Genomic DNA, 16639 nt, shown 5'->3' on the forward strand with positions numbered 1-16639 from the left:
AGAAAATGTGTGGGCAGAACTGAAAAAGCCTGACTCAGTTACACCAGCTCTGCCAGAAGGAATGGGCCAAAATTCACCCAACTTATTGTGGGAAGGTTGTGGAAGGCCTCCCAAAACGTTTGACCCAAGTTAAACCATTTAAAGGCAATGTCTAATTGAGTGTACTGTATGTAAACTTCTGACCCACTGGGAATGTGATGAAAGAAATAAAAGCTGAAATAAATAATTCTCTCTACTATTATTCTGACATTTCACAATCTTAAAATAAAGTGGTGATCTTAACTGACCTAAAACAGGGAATTTTTACTAGGATTAAATGTCAGGAATTGTGAAAAACTGAGTTTAAATGTATTTGGCTAAGCTGCGTGTAAACTTCTGACGTCAACTGTATATGAGACTGTTACAAAGAGAACCTAGAAAGGTTTCCAAAGACTTGTGTGTGATGGTGCTTTTGTGCCACGTTAAGTGCCCAATGATTCAGGCGGGATACTGAGCTTTGAAACTGAAAGGAGTGTTCATGTGTCCCTGAAACTATTCAGAACGTTCCAGATAGAAATGTAATGAATAGAGCTGACATAACTCCTTTTTCTACCTGACAAATAATCACGTCTGTTCTGCGCAATACATTTCTATCTGAACTTTCTAAACGCTTGCCTCTCTTGTCTCTGAACAGACCCATGGGTCATGTTCATTAGGGCACACAACAGAAAATAACGCTTTACAGCAGAGATGAAAATGATTGTTTCTTATTGATTAGTAGTCCCTCCCTGTTTCAGTCAACTTTCTTTAGTTTGGTGCCTAATGAACACAACCCTGGAGCCTCACCTGTCTGACCCTGGGGGTGGGGTTGATTCATTAATGCACACCGAAGCAAAATGTTTTACAACAGTCCAACTACTCTGTCCCTGTTTCAGTTCGTCTTTTTCCCTTTATCGCCTGATGAACACCCTGGTGTCTGACTTGTGTGATGTCCCATTGTATCCCAGGTGAAGGAGAACCTGCTGTCCTGTAAGATGCTGCTCCACTGCAAGAGGGATGAACTGAGGAAGCTGTGGATCGAAGGCATCGAGCACAAACACGTCCTCAACCTGCTGGACGAGATCGAGAGTATCAAGCAGGTCCCACAGAGACTGGAGGCCTGCATGGCCAGCAAGCACTACCTGCACGCCACTGACATGCTGGTGAGTAAGTGAGATTTCGTGTGGAGGTGGGGTGGTAGGTGAGGATGTGGTAAGGTTTGTATGAAAGTGAGGTAAGTTTGGGGCCATGGTGGGGCGTGCGTGCGAGAGAATGGGATTCGTATGATTATCACTGGGATATGGCAATCCAGACATCCAGCTAGATTTTGAATACCCGACGTTGACCTGACACTTGACTATCATATTACGTGATTGCTGTCCTCCTTGGCTACAGAAATGGACTGGCATTTCAGCTAATTGGCTGGACTCTCAGTTTTCTTCCATTTGGTGCCTAATGAACACGACCCAATTGTACATCTCCCTTACAGCTGGTAAGCTTCATCAAAGCGGCCCAGGGGCCACCACAGGTGTGTGGGTTAACTTTGATGTGGGTTTTGTGGCGCGCTCAGCGGGGGCCAAAGCACGAAATGGCTGGTACGACTCTGTGGTCTCTCCTTTCCCTTCTTCCTCCACTCACTCCTACACTCTTCTTCCAAACTCAGGTAATTAGGGCCTAGTCAGTTCATCTCTGCTCCAGAACAGGCAGATTTGAGAGGGAGGACGAGGGATGTCTGGCCCCCTGAGGACCCTGAAGACCTTCTGTCTCTTTGTCTCCCACTCTCAGTCCTTCGTGGAGGCTGCAAACCTAAAATCTACATTAAAGCACTTTTTAAATGGTGTGGTCAGGTTGATGGAAGTTGGTGACACTATTTAGGAAAATCACTCACATCTGAGCTAAATATATTAACTGTTATGTATGTAGTGGTTCTTCCTTTAAACATTCTTCTTTTAAACATGGCAGATTGTGGTAAATTGCGTCATTCTGTCATTGCACCACAATATCACAAGAGGGAGTTAAGTCTAAACTGTGGCACAAATTGACTATCTTTTCCTAAATGAATGGAGGTGTGAATGTTTTAGTCCGAGAGGGTCTGGCTCTAGAGTCCTACATCAGGTGGGTGGTCCTGGAGTTGGAAGACAACTTGGGTAAATGCAATGGGACAATTACTGGACTGACGATTTTCTCAAATTGGCACAGTAGGCTTTTGGTTTCTCTCCCTCTAAAAACAGAAATAAATCATTCTAAATAACAAATGGTCTTTTAACACAGAATGAAAGAGTGATAGCCCCTCTATAGAATGTGAGTTCGTGAAACACGGAGTCCTTCTTTGCTAATGCGAAGAAGAAACTGAATGAAAGAGAGTCCAGCGAGGATAGGGAGTTGCCCATATTTTCAAGACTTGAGCTCCTTCATTTATTTATGAAATATACTTGTTTATTTAATGTATTAGTTTAGACTTGGCCTATTTAGTAGGATTTCTTCAAATTGCTATGCAGGAAAAGGATGTCTTCCACTGTGCCTGGTCCCAGGCTAACAGCTGACTTCTCTCTGAAACCACACCTCCATCTGAAGGTGAGTCTATCCACCGTGCCTGGTCCCAGGCTAACAGCTGACTTCTCTCTGAAACCACACATGGACCTCTGGACCAGGCACAGTGGAAGACATCCTTTTCCTGCATAGCAATTTGAAGAAATCCTACTAAATAGGCCAAGTCTAATTGCTGGCAGCTGACTATTATTATTATTATTATTTAATTTTTTTGCCTGATTCAGGACTCTAGTCCCGGAGAGAGACTGACTGAAACATTCACACCTCCATTAATTTACAAAAGGATAGTCTAATAGCTTGGCTATGTGTGACAAATCCCCAAATTTGTGCCACAGTTTTAATTACTGATAGTTGCTGTTGTCATTCTATTGTAAAGTGTAACCTAATGGCCAAAAAGGGGCAAACTTGCAATTTATTTGATGTTTAACTGCTCTTAAATTGTACATTTCTAACTCAATATCAAAGAATATGAAATAATGTGTCTTTCACCCTGCATTATAATATAACTTATTTTGAACGAAAGCCAGGAATGAGTGAGTCACTCAGCCCAATGCTGTTCCTGCTTATTTTGCCTATTTGAGTGTTTATTTAATATCCTACGGATTCAGTCATCACCAAACCTCATGCAACCGAAAAATGACGGATAAAACAATTTCACAAATCCGTCTGTTTTTAAACTTTGCTGTGGGAGTGACAAAATGTATTACAATTGAATTTAAATTAACTGAATGATGAGGATGAAGAAGAGAGTGATTTGAATTTAAAACAATAGTGTAAGAATTGCTCTTCCTCTGTCTCGTGTGCACACTAAAAAAAGACACCATTTTGTTTCTAGTTTGTCAGAAGAAGACAATGTAACGCGCACATAGACACACATATATGATTTGTTCATCAACATCTTTATACTTTCGTTAATAAAATAATAATAAAAAGACTTTCAAAATACGGATGTTTATTTCAACTACATCTCAGCTACAGTTGCTCTTCCCCCCCAGCTCCAGAACCATGGGTAAAACCTTGCTGAGAAGATCAATGTATTGTTGTATCGTCAGTTTCTCAACAAAATAAAGGTTTAACATATTTTGAATGAATTCCTGAATTCAGTTGCTTCAGCTGACATTTTCCAGTTTATTTGCTGTTTAATTATTCAAGTCTGTTTTTTTTGTTGGAATAGAAACACACTTCTCTGAGCTGGAGATTAAAGAATACAAAAGAAGCCAGCCACCCTTGATGGGCTATCAGACAGGACAATAGACTCTTGCCGAGTTTAGAGACTTATAATGTTTGCGAGGCATGTCACTACTCCCATATCTTTGCATAGCCCACCAAATGCACTGTTTTCTAACCACTTCTGGATGGACCCATAACGAGTTACTGTGAGAATAAATATCACTGAATGGCATAAATATTATAATAAAGTAGGCTAATGAAGGCAACATATTGTTGCTTACTGAAACACCCAAAGTCATCCAATTGTTATAATAGGATTTGAAGCAATAGCCTACCCGCGTGTGGTTAACTATTCAGCACCGTTTTGCGATGCTTTGAGACAACTATGGGGACTGGTCTTGATAAATCAATCAGATTTTTATTTTCACTGAATCTCCGTTTGGATATTGGTCAGCCTACAATTAGGGTGAGGAAATGTTAGGATTATTTTTCTCTCAACTCGCAATGACTTAGTAGCCTAGGCCTACTCCCAACTTGTCACGTTGTACAGCGCCATATTTTCCTAACAGAAACCCTGAGGCTACTGTAAAATGCATTTTCTTTTTTCTTGGAATAGAAACACCATAATATTAATCAATTTAATAACATTTCTAAAAGTAAAAACTGCACAATAAGTGCTATAATTTAAAAATGTAATTATAATCAATCCCATATAGTCTGTTCTATTAAAAAAACATTAAGTCTCTAGTACAGCCAATATTAAAAACAGTCAAATGCATAGGGGCAGTAGGTAGCCTAGTGGTTATAGCGTTGGGCCAGTAATCGAATGGAGCTGACAAGGTAAAAATCTGTCATTCTGCCCCTGAGCAAGGCAGTTAACCCACTGTTCCCCGGGTGCCGAAGATGTTTTGATTATGGCAGCCCCCCCGCACCTTTCTGATTCTGAGTGGTTGGGTTAAATGCAGAAGACACATTTCAGTTGAATACATTCAATTGGACAACGGACTAGGTATCCCCCTTTCCCTTTTATGAATTGAATCACATTAGCTGACATGTTGTGGTTTATTCATTGTTTCATTATTCAAGGCACCCTTTATTTAATTTTATATCTAAAATGCTTGACTGTATTTAGACATGGATGGCTTATGCCAAAAAGTAAGTCCCTAACAGCACAACGGGAGCTGGTCAGTCCCTAACAGCACAACGGGAGCTGGTCAGTCCCTAACAGCACAACGGGAGCTGGTCAGTCCCTAACAGCACAACGGGAGCTGGTCAGTCCCTAACAGCACAACGGGAGCTGGTCAGTCCCTAACAGCACAACGGGAGCTGGTCAGTCCCTAACAGCACAACGGGAGCTGGTCAGTCCCTAACAGCACAACGGGAGCTGGTCAGTCCCTAACAGCACAACGGGAGCTGGTCAGTCCCTAACAGCACAACGGGAGCTGGTCGGTCCCTAACAGCACAACGGGAGCTGGTCGGTCCCTAACAGCACAACGGGAGCTGGTCGGTCCCTAACAGCACAACGGGAGCTGGTCGGTCCCTAACAGCACAACGGGAGCTGGTCGGTCCCTAACAGCACAACGGGAGCTGGTCGGTCCCTAACAGCACAACGGGAGCTGGTCGGTCCCTAACAGCACAACGGGAGCTGGTCGGTCCCTAACAGCACAACGGGAGCTGGTCGGTCCCTAACAGCACAACGGGAGCTGGTCGGTCCCTAACAGCACAACGGGAGCTGGTCGGTCCCTAACAGCACAACGGGAGCTGGTCGGTCCCTAACAGCACAACGGGAGCTGGTCGGTCCCTAACAGCACAACGGGAGCTGGTCGGTCCCTAACAGCACAACGTGAGCTGGTCGGTCCCTAACAGCACAACGGGAGCTGGTCGTTCCCTAACAGCACAACGGGAGCTGGTCGTTCCCTAACAGCACAACGGGAGCTGGTCGGTCCCTAACAGCACAACGGGAGCTGGTCGGTCCCTAACAGCACAACGGGAGCTGGTCGGTCCCTAACAGCACAACGGGAGCTGGTCGGTCCCTAACAGCACAACGGGAGCTGGTCGGTCCCTAACAGCACAACGTGAGCTGGTCGGTCCCTAACAGCACAACGGGAGCCGGTCGGTCCCTAACAGCACAACGGGAGCCGGTCAGTCCACAACAGGAGCCGGTCAGTCCACAACAGGAGCCGGTCAGTCCACAACAGGAGCCGGTCAGTCCACAACAGGAGCCGGTCAGTCCACAACAGGAGCCGGTCAGTCCACAACAGGAGCCGGTCAGTCCACGACAGGAGAAAACAACAGGAGCCGGTCCGTCCACGACAGGAGAAAACAACAGGAGCTGGTCAGTCCAGAGCGTTCTATATCTGTCACTGAGTGTCTGTTGTGTGGCGCATGTGAGGTGAGGAAGTTACACTTGTGTGTAATTCACTGCTAAATGTTTGCTATCAGATATCTTATAACGGCTTTCTGCCGTGTTTGAGGAGTAAGTCAGAGCTCTGTATGGGTTGTCTGTACAGCTGCCATTTTGTCCCTGTGCTTCCGACTAGCGTTTTCTCTCCCCTCTGCTCCGTGTTCACATGCTGCTCTTCCCTCTGAAAAACATGCATCACTACTTTTTTATTTGCACTTGCTCTCATTGACTTTCACTTGTAAATGTCCACACTCACCGAAAATGAGCTATGCTTGTATAACTTCATTAGCTGGATTTGCCTGTCTACAATTATTTTATGTTAGTTTTCGCTTGTTAGCATTTAGCTAACATCTTCTATATGATTTCGCTATTACTTGTGCAATTTCTTTTTAGTATTCTGGGAAAGCAATGTTTTTAGTTTTTTAGCGGCCACTTGTGTGCTACTCCGGTTATACCAGAAATCCCTGCGTGAACATCTACGCTGGTGGGAGGAGCTATAGAAGGACAGGCTCATTGTAATGGCTGGAATGGAATAAAAATGGAACGGTATCAAATTTATGGAGCCCGTCCTTCTATAGCTCCTCCCACCAGCCTCCACTGGCCCAAGCCTATGTAATGGTGTGGAGTCCTTGCTCTCACATATCCAACTGTGTTAGATCAGTGACCTCCAGGAAAGAAGGATGGATTTATAACAGTATTGGAACTGGGCCACTGTACTCTATGCAAGAAGGATCCTATCTTGTTTGATAGGTGCTAGACAAGAGCTGATGTTGACCCTAACTCAAGTTGAAGCTGTCCCTGGAACAGTCTGACGGAGGCTAATCTAAGGAAACTCAGTGAGTCAGGTCTGTGCCTCATTACATTGCTTTCACAGAAGACTGTCAGTGTCCATTTTAAGCTAGGTGTTTCAATTTGCCTCTCAGTAGGAGAGCGGCTGCAACAGTTATCTCTCTGTCTCTCTACCTTTTTATTGGTTAACTTTTTGTTTTGCTCTCCCTTTCCACCGTCTCAGATCTCCCTCTCTTCCCATCACTCTCCCCTCTCTCCGCTCTCTCCCCCCTCTCTCAGCTCTCTCCTCTCTCTCCCCCCTCTCTCAGCTCTCTCCTCTCTCTGCTCTCTCCCCTCTCTCTGCTCTCTTCTCTCTCTCTCCGCTCTCTTCTCTCTCTCTCCGCTCTCTTCTCTCTCTCTCATCTCTCTCCCCCCTCTCTCAGCTCTCTCCCCCCTCTCTCAGCTCTCTCTCAGCTCTCTCAGCTCTCTCTGCTCATCACCCTTTCGCTCTCTCTCTCTCTGGTCTGTTGAAAGTCCATACTGTCTCTGTCAATCCTGTGAGACTCCCTGATGTGTTCATTCCAGACATGCTGTCACTCATTACCCTGCTCATCTGTCAGATTAACGTCTCCCTCACTTTCACACTCTCTTTCCATCCCCTCCTCCTCTAGCCCTCCCTCAGCTTTCTCTCTCTCTCCTCTCTCTCTCTCTCTCTCTCTCTCTCTCTCTCTCTCTCTCTCTCTCTCTCTCTCTCTCTCTCTCTCTCTCTCTCCTCTCTCTCCTCTCTCTCCTCTCTCTCCTCTCTCTCCTCTCTCTCTCTGTCTCTCTTTCTCTGCTTGACTATTAGTATTCCCACTGCTCTCTTTCTGCCTCAGCTGAATGGCAGTGTTACAAGACCCCATGGGGTTAGTGAGGGACAGGACTGGTTCACTTTCCAAAAAAAGTCTCTCTTCTCCACTCCTATCCTACACACACACACACACACACACACACACACACACACACGCACACACACACACCCCGTCTGAGCCCAGTGTGCACCAGAGAGGCCAGTGACGGGCTGTCACATGTACTCCTTCTCTCCTCCCCCTCCTGTGAGTCTCCCTCTCTCCCCATCCTGCTAACTCTCAGGAAGCCTCTTATAGTTGATTATCTTGACAGCCTGGGCTCCCTAACGATGTTAACCAGCCTTCTTCTGTCATCCCGGACCACTGGTAATGAGTCACACACACTCAAGGACACACACACAAGGCATACACACATGCACGCACGTATGCACTTGTGGACTGTTGACACACACGTACTTATAGACATACACACAGACGCATACACATTGGTCACACCCACTCACAGTTAGTTACAGCATATGCATACTCACACACACACCAACGTATACCTTCACCACACAGTGAGGAACACAGAGGCATGCAGAGTTATTCTATTAAGCTGACGGGGGCTGATCATGCACAGCATTAGCACATCTTTTGGCTAATGCTGCACTGATTTGCATCAACACATACTTGACCTATGGCCCTCACTTCCTTTCCTCCTGTCCGTCCTGCCCGGTGATACACACACAGTCTGTGATGGCTCTCTGGAGTGCTGTCATCCAGCCATTAGCCCACTCTAATAAAAACCACTCATTAACCACCATGAAGATTTATTCAATATAAACACGCCATAACCACAATGCTAATGAAAAATGAGACGGGAGGAGAGAGGGGGACGGACGGAGAGAGAGGGACAGACGGATGGAGAGCGAGAGAAAGCCAGGAACTTTGAGAGAGGAGAGCCTGGATGTAGTTTGGTGTTGGGTGCATAGTCTGCATTCCTTAAGTTTTCCCCTAAAATGCTGTTATGTTGGGCAGTGGGGACTGGGCAGTGGGGACTGGGCAGTGGGGACTGGGCAGTGAGGGCTGGGCAGTGAGGGCTGGGCAGTGAGGGCTGGGCAGTGAGGGCTGGGCAGTGAGGGCTGGGCAGTGGGGACTGGGCAGTGGGGACTGGGCAGTGGGGACTGGGCAGTGGGGACTGGGCAGTGAGGGCTGGGCAGTGAGGGCTGGGCAGTGAGGGCTGGGCAGTGAGGGCTGGGCAGTGAGGGCTGGGCAGTGAGGGCTGGGCAGTGAGGGCTGGGCAGTGAGGGCTGGGCAGTGGGGGCTGGGCAGTGGGGGCTGGGCAGTGGGGGCTGGGCAGTGGGCACTTGGGGTGGCTGGTAGCCTTGTGTTGGGCCAGTCACTGAAAGGTCGCTGGTTTGAAACACAGAGCCGACTAGGTGAAGAATCTGTCTGTGTCCTTGAGCAAGACACTGAACCCTAAATGCTCCTGTAAGTCTGTCTGAATAAGAGTGTCTGTTAAATGACTACAATGTAAAGCATTTAGAACGTTCTACATACAGCAGCAGTGTTGTTGGTGTTGCATTATTTGTCTGTCTAGTAACCGGTCTGACAACCTGTCTAACAACCTGTGAGGTGTAATGTATGGACAGACACCCATGCTTCAGATTTACAGTTCAAATAAACAGCTTTCTCTAAATACTCAAGTCTTCGGTACCAATTAAACTAGCCAATTATATCCACATCTTGTTTATGACTGTGAAGATTTAGATTCATTATTGATGACATTTTAAACAGTGTCCTAATAAACATGTCCCTGTGGTCCCCATCAAAATACTGTCTTCTGAAGTGTTGCCAGGTGTATTCAGATATACAGTGAGTACTAGTGGATAACACACCAGGTACCTGGATCTGTGTTCAGGTCTCCCCTACATTCCAAGGTGTCTAGATCTATTCAGGTGTGTCTCCTGTGGTCCCCCTTGTGCAGGTGTCAGCGGTGGAGTCTCTGGAGGGCCCCCTGCTGCAGGTGGAGGGTCTGGGGGACCTGCGTCTGGAGCTCCACAGTAAGAAGCTCAACATCCACGTGGTCCTCATCGACGAGCTGCACCGGCACCTCTACATCAAGTCTACCAGCCGCCTGGGGACCAAGAACAAGGACAAGAACCAGGGACGCCACGGGGGGTGAGTGGCCTGGAGAAGGGGAGGGTGAGGGGGGGGTGAGTGGCCTGGTGAAGGGGAGGGAGAGGGGGTGAGTGGCCTGGAGAAGGGGAGGGAGGGGGGGGGGGGAGTGGCCTGGGGAGGGAGAGGGGGGGGGGGGAGTGGCCTGGAGAAGGGAAGGGAGAGGGGGGGTGAGTGGCCTGGAGAGGGGGAGGGAGAGGGGGGGGGTGAGTGGCCTGGAGAAGGGGGGGAGAGGGTGTGAGTGGCCTGGAGAAGGGGAGGGAGAGGGGGTGAGTGGCCTGGAGAAGGGGAGGGAGAGGGGGGGTGAGTGGCCTGGAGAAGGGGAGGGAGAGGGGGGGTGAGTGGCCTGGAGAAGGGGAGGGAGAGGGGGGGTGAGTGGCCTGGAGAAGGGGAGGGAGAGGGGGGGGGGTGAGTGGCCTGGAGCAGGGGAGGGAGAGGGGGGGTGAGTGGCCTGGAGAAGGGGAGGGAGAGGGGGGTGAGTGGCCTGGAGAGAGAGGGGGGGGGACTGGGAGTGGGGCAGAGGTGTGAGTTGTTAGGAACATGCTGTGAGGTTTGGTCAGGGAGATCAGAGTGGGGGTCAATCCCACTTCAAGTGCAGTCAACAGAGGGAATGTAATGTTTATAATTTGCAGTATTCTAGTAGGGCAAGGACTCAAACACCAGATCGCAGTAGAGATTGGAAATAGTAGCTTTGGGAGTCTGAAGTGTATGGGTGTTCACTGTGCGTTGGAAGTAGTTGTTTTCACTTCAGAATAAGAGCTTTGGGAGTCTGAAGTGTATGGGTGTTCACTCTGCGTTGGAAGTAGTTGTTTTCACTTCAGAATAAAAGCTTTGGGAGTCTGAAGTGTATGGGTGTTCACTCTGCGTTGGAAGTAGTTGTTTTCACTTCAGAATAAAAGCTTTGGGAGTCTGAAGTGTATGGGTGTTCACTGTGCGTTGGAAGTAGTTGTTTTCACTTCAGAATAAAAGCTTTGGGAGTCTGAAGTGTATGGGTGTTCACTGTGCGTTGGAAGTAAATGTATAATTGGGGGGAAACTAGTTGAAATCATTAAATGAAATACCATAACATGAGACAGTGTTCAACCTCCTCCTCTAATCCCACACAGTACAGTTCCACACTACATGTGTTGTCCCTCAGTGTTTACATTAGCTAGTCTAAACTTCTAGTGACAAGACAACGTCCCTGTCTCACCACTTAGTGCAAACACATCTGATTCATTCATGGGAGACCAAAGATGACGCTCTGTAGAATGATGATGTGGGTTTTGGTTAGTCGACGACCGCGTCACAACCTACATTAGCATCGGGAGGATTATCATACCAACACCAATGGGCGTGTCCCAAACGGCACCCTATTCCCTACTTAGTGCACTACTTTAAAAAGTAATACACTGTGTAGTGCACTATGCAGGGAATAAGTTGCCATTTGGGACACATATTAGAATGCTGTGTGGGGCGACGGCTGCCACCTGCATGATAATTCCTAAACCAAGATGCAGCATCACAACACATTAGACTGATGCAGGTCACCCACCTCTCCAGCAATGAAGCCTGTTGTTTTGATGTTTGTTTAATTCATGCTAGGTGTGTGTGTGTGTGTGTGTGTGTGTGTGTGTGTGGTATCTTCATTGGCGTGTGTGTGATTGTTGTGTGTACAGCAGTGTGGTGTCTAGGCTGTGACGTACTGTAGAGTGATGTATTAGTTGGGGTCTTAGAGTGACAGGTTAAAGCTCCTGTATAATGGAGGTTTGGTAAGAACAACCCACCTCCACTCAACACTCACTAAGCAGGGCTACACTCAACACTGTGGAGGAACAGGGCTACACTCAACACTCACTAAGCAGGGCTACTCTCAACACTGTGTGGAGGTACAGGGCTACACTCAACACTGTGGAGGTACAGGGCTACACTCAACACTGTGGAGGTACAGGGCTCCACTCAACACTGTGTGGAGGTACAGGGTTCCACTCAACACTGTGTGGAGGTACAGGGCTACACTCAACACTGTGTGGAGGTACAGGGCTACACTCAACACTGTGTGGAGGAACAGGGCTACACGCAACACTCACTAAGCAGGGCTACACTCAACACTCACTAAGCAGGGCTACACTCAACACTGTGGAGGAACAGGGCTACACTCAACACTCACTAAGCAGGGCTACTCTCAACACTGTGTGGAGGTACAGGGCTACACTCAACACTGTGGAGGTACAGGGCTACACTCAACACTGTGGAGGTACAGGGCTCCACTCAACACTGTGTGGAGGTACAGGGTTCCACTCAACACTGTGTGGAGGTACAGGGCTACACTCAACACTGTGTGGAGGTACAGGGCTACACTCAACACTGTGTGGAGGTACAGGGCTACACTCAACACTGTGTGGAGGTACAGGGATACACTCAACACTGTGTGGAGGTACAGGGCTACTCTCAACACTGTGTGGAGGTACAGGGCTACACTCAACACTGTGTGGAGGTACAGGGCTACACTCAACACTGTGTGGAGGTACAGGGCTACACTCAACACTGTGTGGAGGTACAGGGCTACACTCAACACTGTGTGGAGGTACAGGGCTACACTCAACACTGTGTGGAGGTACAGGGCTACACTCAACACTGTGTGGAGGTACAGGGCTACACTCAACACTGTGTGGAGGTACAGGGCTACACTCAACACTGTGTGGAGGAACAGGGCTACACGCAACACTCACTAAGCAGGGCTACACTCAACACTGTGTGGAGGTACAGGGCTACACTCAACACTGTGTAGAGGTACAGGGCTACACTCAACACTGTGTGGAGGAACAGGGCTACACGCAACACTGTGTGGAGGTACAGGGCTACACTCAACACTGTGTGGAGGTACAGGGCTACTCTCAACACTGTGTGGAGGTACAGGGCTACACTCAACACTGTGTGGAGGAACAGGGCTACACTCAACACTGTGTGGAGGTACAGGGCTACACTCAACACTGTGTGGAGGTACAGGGCTACACTCAACACTGTGTGGAGGTACAGGGCAACACTCAACACTCACTAAGCAGGGCTACACTCAACACTGTGTGGAGGAACAGGGCTACACTCAACACTGGAGGTACAGGGCTACTCTCAACACTGTGTGGAGGTACAGGGCTACTCTCAACACTGTGTGGAGGTACAGGGCTACTCTCAACACTGTGTGGAGGTACAGGGCTACACTCAACACTGTGTGGAGGTACAGGGCTACACTCAACACTGTGGAGGTACAGGGCTACACTCAACACTGTGTGGAGGAACAGGGCTACACTCAACACTGTGTGGAGGTACAGGGCTACACTCAACACTGTGTGGAGGAACAGGGCTACACTCAACACTGTGGAGGTACAGGGCTACTCTCAACACTGTGTGGAGGTACAGGGCTACTCTCAACACTGTGTGGAGGTACAGGGCTACTCTCAACACTGTGTGGAGGTACAGGGCTACACTCAACACTGTGTGGAGGTACAGGGCTACACTCAACACTGTGGAGGTACAGGGCTACTCTCAACACTGTGTGGAGGTACAGGGCTACTCTCAACACTGTGTGGAGGTACAGGGCTACACTCAACACTGTGTGGAGGTACAGGGCTACACTCAACACTGTGTGGAGGTACAGGGCTACTCTCAACACTGTGTGGAGGTACAGGGCTACTCTCAACACTGTGTGGAGGTACAGGGCTACTCTCAACACTGTGTGGAGGTACAGGGCTACACTCAACACTGTGTGGAGGTACAGGGCTACACTCAACACTGTGTGGAGGTACAGGGCTACTCTCAACACTGTGTGGAGGTACAGGGCTACACTCAACACTGTGTGGAGGTACAGGGCTACACTCAACACTGTGTGGAGGTACAGGGCTACTCTCAACACTGTGTGGAGGTACAGGGCTACTCTCAACACTGTGTGGAGGTACAGGGCTACTCTCAACACTGTGTGGAGGTACAGGGCTACACTCAACACTGTGTGGAGGTACAGGGCTACACTCAACACTGTGTGGAGGTACAGGGCTACTCTCAACACTGTGTGGAGGTACAGGGCTACACTCAACACTGTGTGGAGGTACAGGGCTACACTCAACACTCACTAAGCAGGGCTACACTCAACACTGTGTGGAGGTACAGGGCTACACTCAACACTGTGTGGAGGTACAGGGCTACACTCAACACTGGAGTTACAGGGCTACACTCAACACTCACTAAGCAGGGCTACACTCAACACCCACTAAGCAGGGCTACACTCAACACTGGAGTTACAGGGCTACACTCAACACTGGAGTTACAGGGCTACACTCAACACTCACTAAGCAGGGCTACACTCAACACTGTGTGGAGGAACAGGGCTACACTCAACACTGTGTGGAGGAACAGGGCTACACTCAACACTGTGTGGAGGAACAGGGCTACACTCAACACTGTGTGGAGGTACAGGGCAACACTCAACACTGTGTGGAGGAACAGGGCTACACTCAACACTGTGTGGAGGAACAGGGCTACACTCAACACTGTGTGGAGGTACAGGGCTACACTCAACACTGTGTGGAGGTACAGGGCAACACTCAACACTCACTAAGCAGGGCTACACTCAACACTCACTAAGCAGGGCTACACTCAACACTGTGTGGAGGTACAGGGCTACACTCAACACTCACTAAGCAGGGCTACACTCAACACTCACTAAGCAGGGCTACACTCAACACTGTGTGGAGGAACAGGGCTACACTCAACACTGGAGTTACAGGGCTACACTCAACACTCACTAAGCAGGGCTACACTCAACACTCACTAAGCAGGGCTACACTCAACACTGTGGAGGTACAGGTACATGGCTGACTCTGTTCATCCAGGTTGTTAACAGGTTCATTATAAAGCTCTGCTTGTCTCTCAGGTGAATGTTGTCGTTGTGGGTAGCAGGGTTGGGCTCAATTCAAATTGAAGCCAGACAATTCAGGAAGATTAATTTAAAATTTTGAAATAAGTAGCTTCTACTTTTCAGTTTAGTGAGAAGTCATTGAAAATAAATGCAATTTGTATTTATTTATTTATTGAATTGTAATTTTGTAACGAGGATGATGGTGATGATGGTGACTGATGATGCTCTTCCCAACTCTCTCCAGCTCTACAACCAAAGACACGTCCCCTCTGCCCCAGCTGGACGTCAGCAGCCTGTCCACCCCTCGCAAGATGATGGACTCCTCCCAGTTCAGCACCCCAGGGACCACCAGCAGTAAGTAGCCTTGGTAGTCCAACACACATCCAAATGAGGGCCTGCACACTATACCAACCTAATAAAGGAAGGGTTTGGTGCAGTTGATTGTGCTGACCTTACTTCATTACCACCAGTAGAATGGCTTTAGGAATACTACTGGACAAGAGAGGAAGAGGGGGGTCATGGAGGAGGGAGAAGAGGAAGGGACGGGGACAGAGAGAGGAAGGGGCAGGGACAGAGAGAGGAAGGGACGGGGACAGAGAGAGGAAGGGACGGGGACAGAGAGAGGAAGGGACGGGGACAGAGAGAGGAAGGGACGGGGACAGAGAGAGGAAGGGATGGGGACAGAGAGAGGAAGGGACGGGGACAGAGAGAGGAAGGGACGGGGACAGAGAGAGGAAGGGACGGGGACAGAGAGAGGAAGGGACGGGGACAGAGAGAGGAAGGGACGGGGACAGAGAGAGGGAGGGACGGGGACAGAGAGAGGGAGGGACGGGGACAGAGAGAGGGAGGGACGGGGACAGAGAGAGGGAGGGACGGGGACAGAGAGAGGGAGGGACGGGGACAGAGAGAGGGAGGGACGGGGACAGAGAGAGGAAGGGACGGGGACAGAGAGAGGAAGGGACGGGGACAGAGAGAGGAAGGGACGGGGACAGAGAGAGGAAGGGACGGGGACAGAGAGAGGGAGGGACGGGGACAGAGAGAGGGAGGGACGGGGACAGAGAGCCAGTGAGATAATGTGGGTAAGAAACTGGAGAGAACTGGATATTGAGTGGAGAGGAGTTGAGATGGATAGATAGAAAAGAGAACATGGTGTAGATGGAGAGAGAGATACTGTAGAGGCTTGATGAGAACTATTGGAACATAGTTGTCTCCTGGATAGCACAGTGGTAGAGTTGTCAGGTTAGTGTTCTACTGTCGCTCCATTCTGCCGATGCTCCCAGTGATAATGAAATCATTAGCAGGGATCTGTACTGCTGCAGTTATTACATCCATTAGCATGTCATTAGGAGTGTGTACCAGAGAACGCTGCAGGCTCAACACACCTCGTACATAACACTGCCTCTCACACACACTCCACTGATGGCATTCACACGCCAGCAAGCACATGCACACACACACAGAAGCACTAACGCATGACACGCACACCTTCTCCCTGCTTCCATCTCTTCCATCTGTGCCTCATATTTCCTCCCCCTTGCAGCACAGTACATACATCACAGCATTATTAGGGCGTTATCATACGAGTACATACATTGCCACATTATTAGGGCATTATCGTACTCGTTCATACATCACAGCATTATTAGGGCATTATCATACAAGTACATACATCACCACATTATTAGGGCATTATCATACTTGTTCATACATCACAGCATTATTAGGGCATTATCATACTCGTTCATACATCACGGCATTATTAGGGCATTATCATACTCGTTCATACATCGCCACATTATTAGGGCATTATCATACTCGTTCATACATTGCCAC

The 16639-nt window shown here is 48.6% G+C and overlaps 1 protein-coding gene across 1 annotated transcript in view; it reads left to right on the forward strand.

Annotated features, from left to right (window-relative positions):
- The window catches only part of LOC110499821 (exocyst complex component 4), a 237494-nt gene that overhangs the window by 6865 nt on the left and 213990 nt on the right, over nt 1-16639 (forward strand). Inside the window, exons 3-5 of the mRNA XM_036957071.1 lie at nt 987-1181; nt 9728-9921; nt 15051-15160. Coding sequence (XP_036812966.1) covers nt 987-1181; nt 9728-9921; nt 15051-15160 — 499 coding nt within the window. The remainder of the gene's footprint in view (nt 1-986; nt 1182-9727; nt 9922-15050; nt 15161-16639) is intronic.

Source organism: Oncorhynchus mykiss, chromosome 21 (assembly GCF_013265735.2).
Source record: "Oncorhynchus mykiss isolate Arlee chromosome 21, USDA_OmykA_1.1, whole genome shotgun sequence".
Lineage (NCBI taxonomy): Eukaryota > Metazoa > Chordata > Actinopteri > Salmoniformes > Salmonidae > Oncorhynchus > Oncorhynchus mykiss.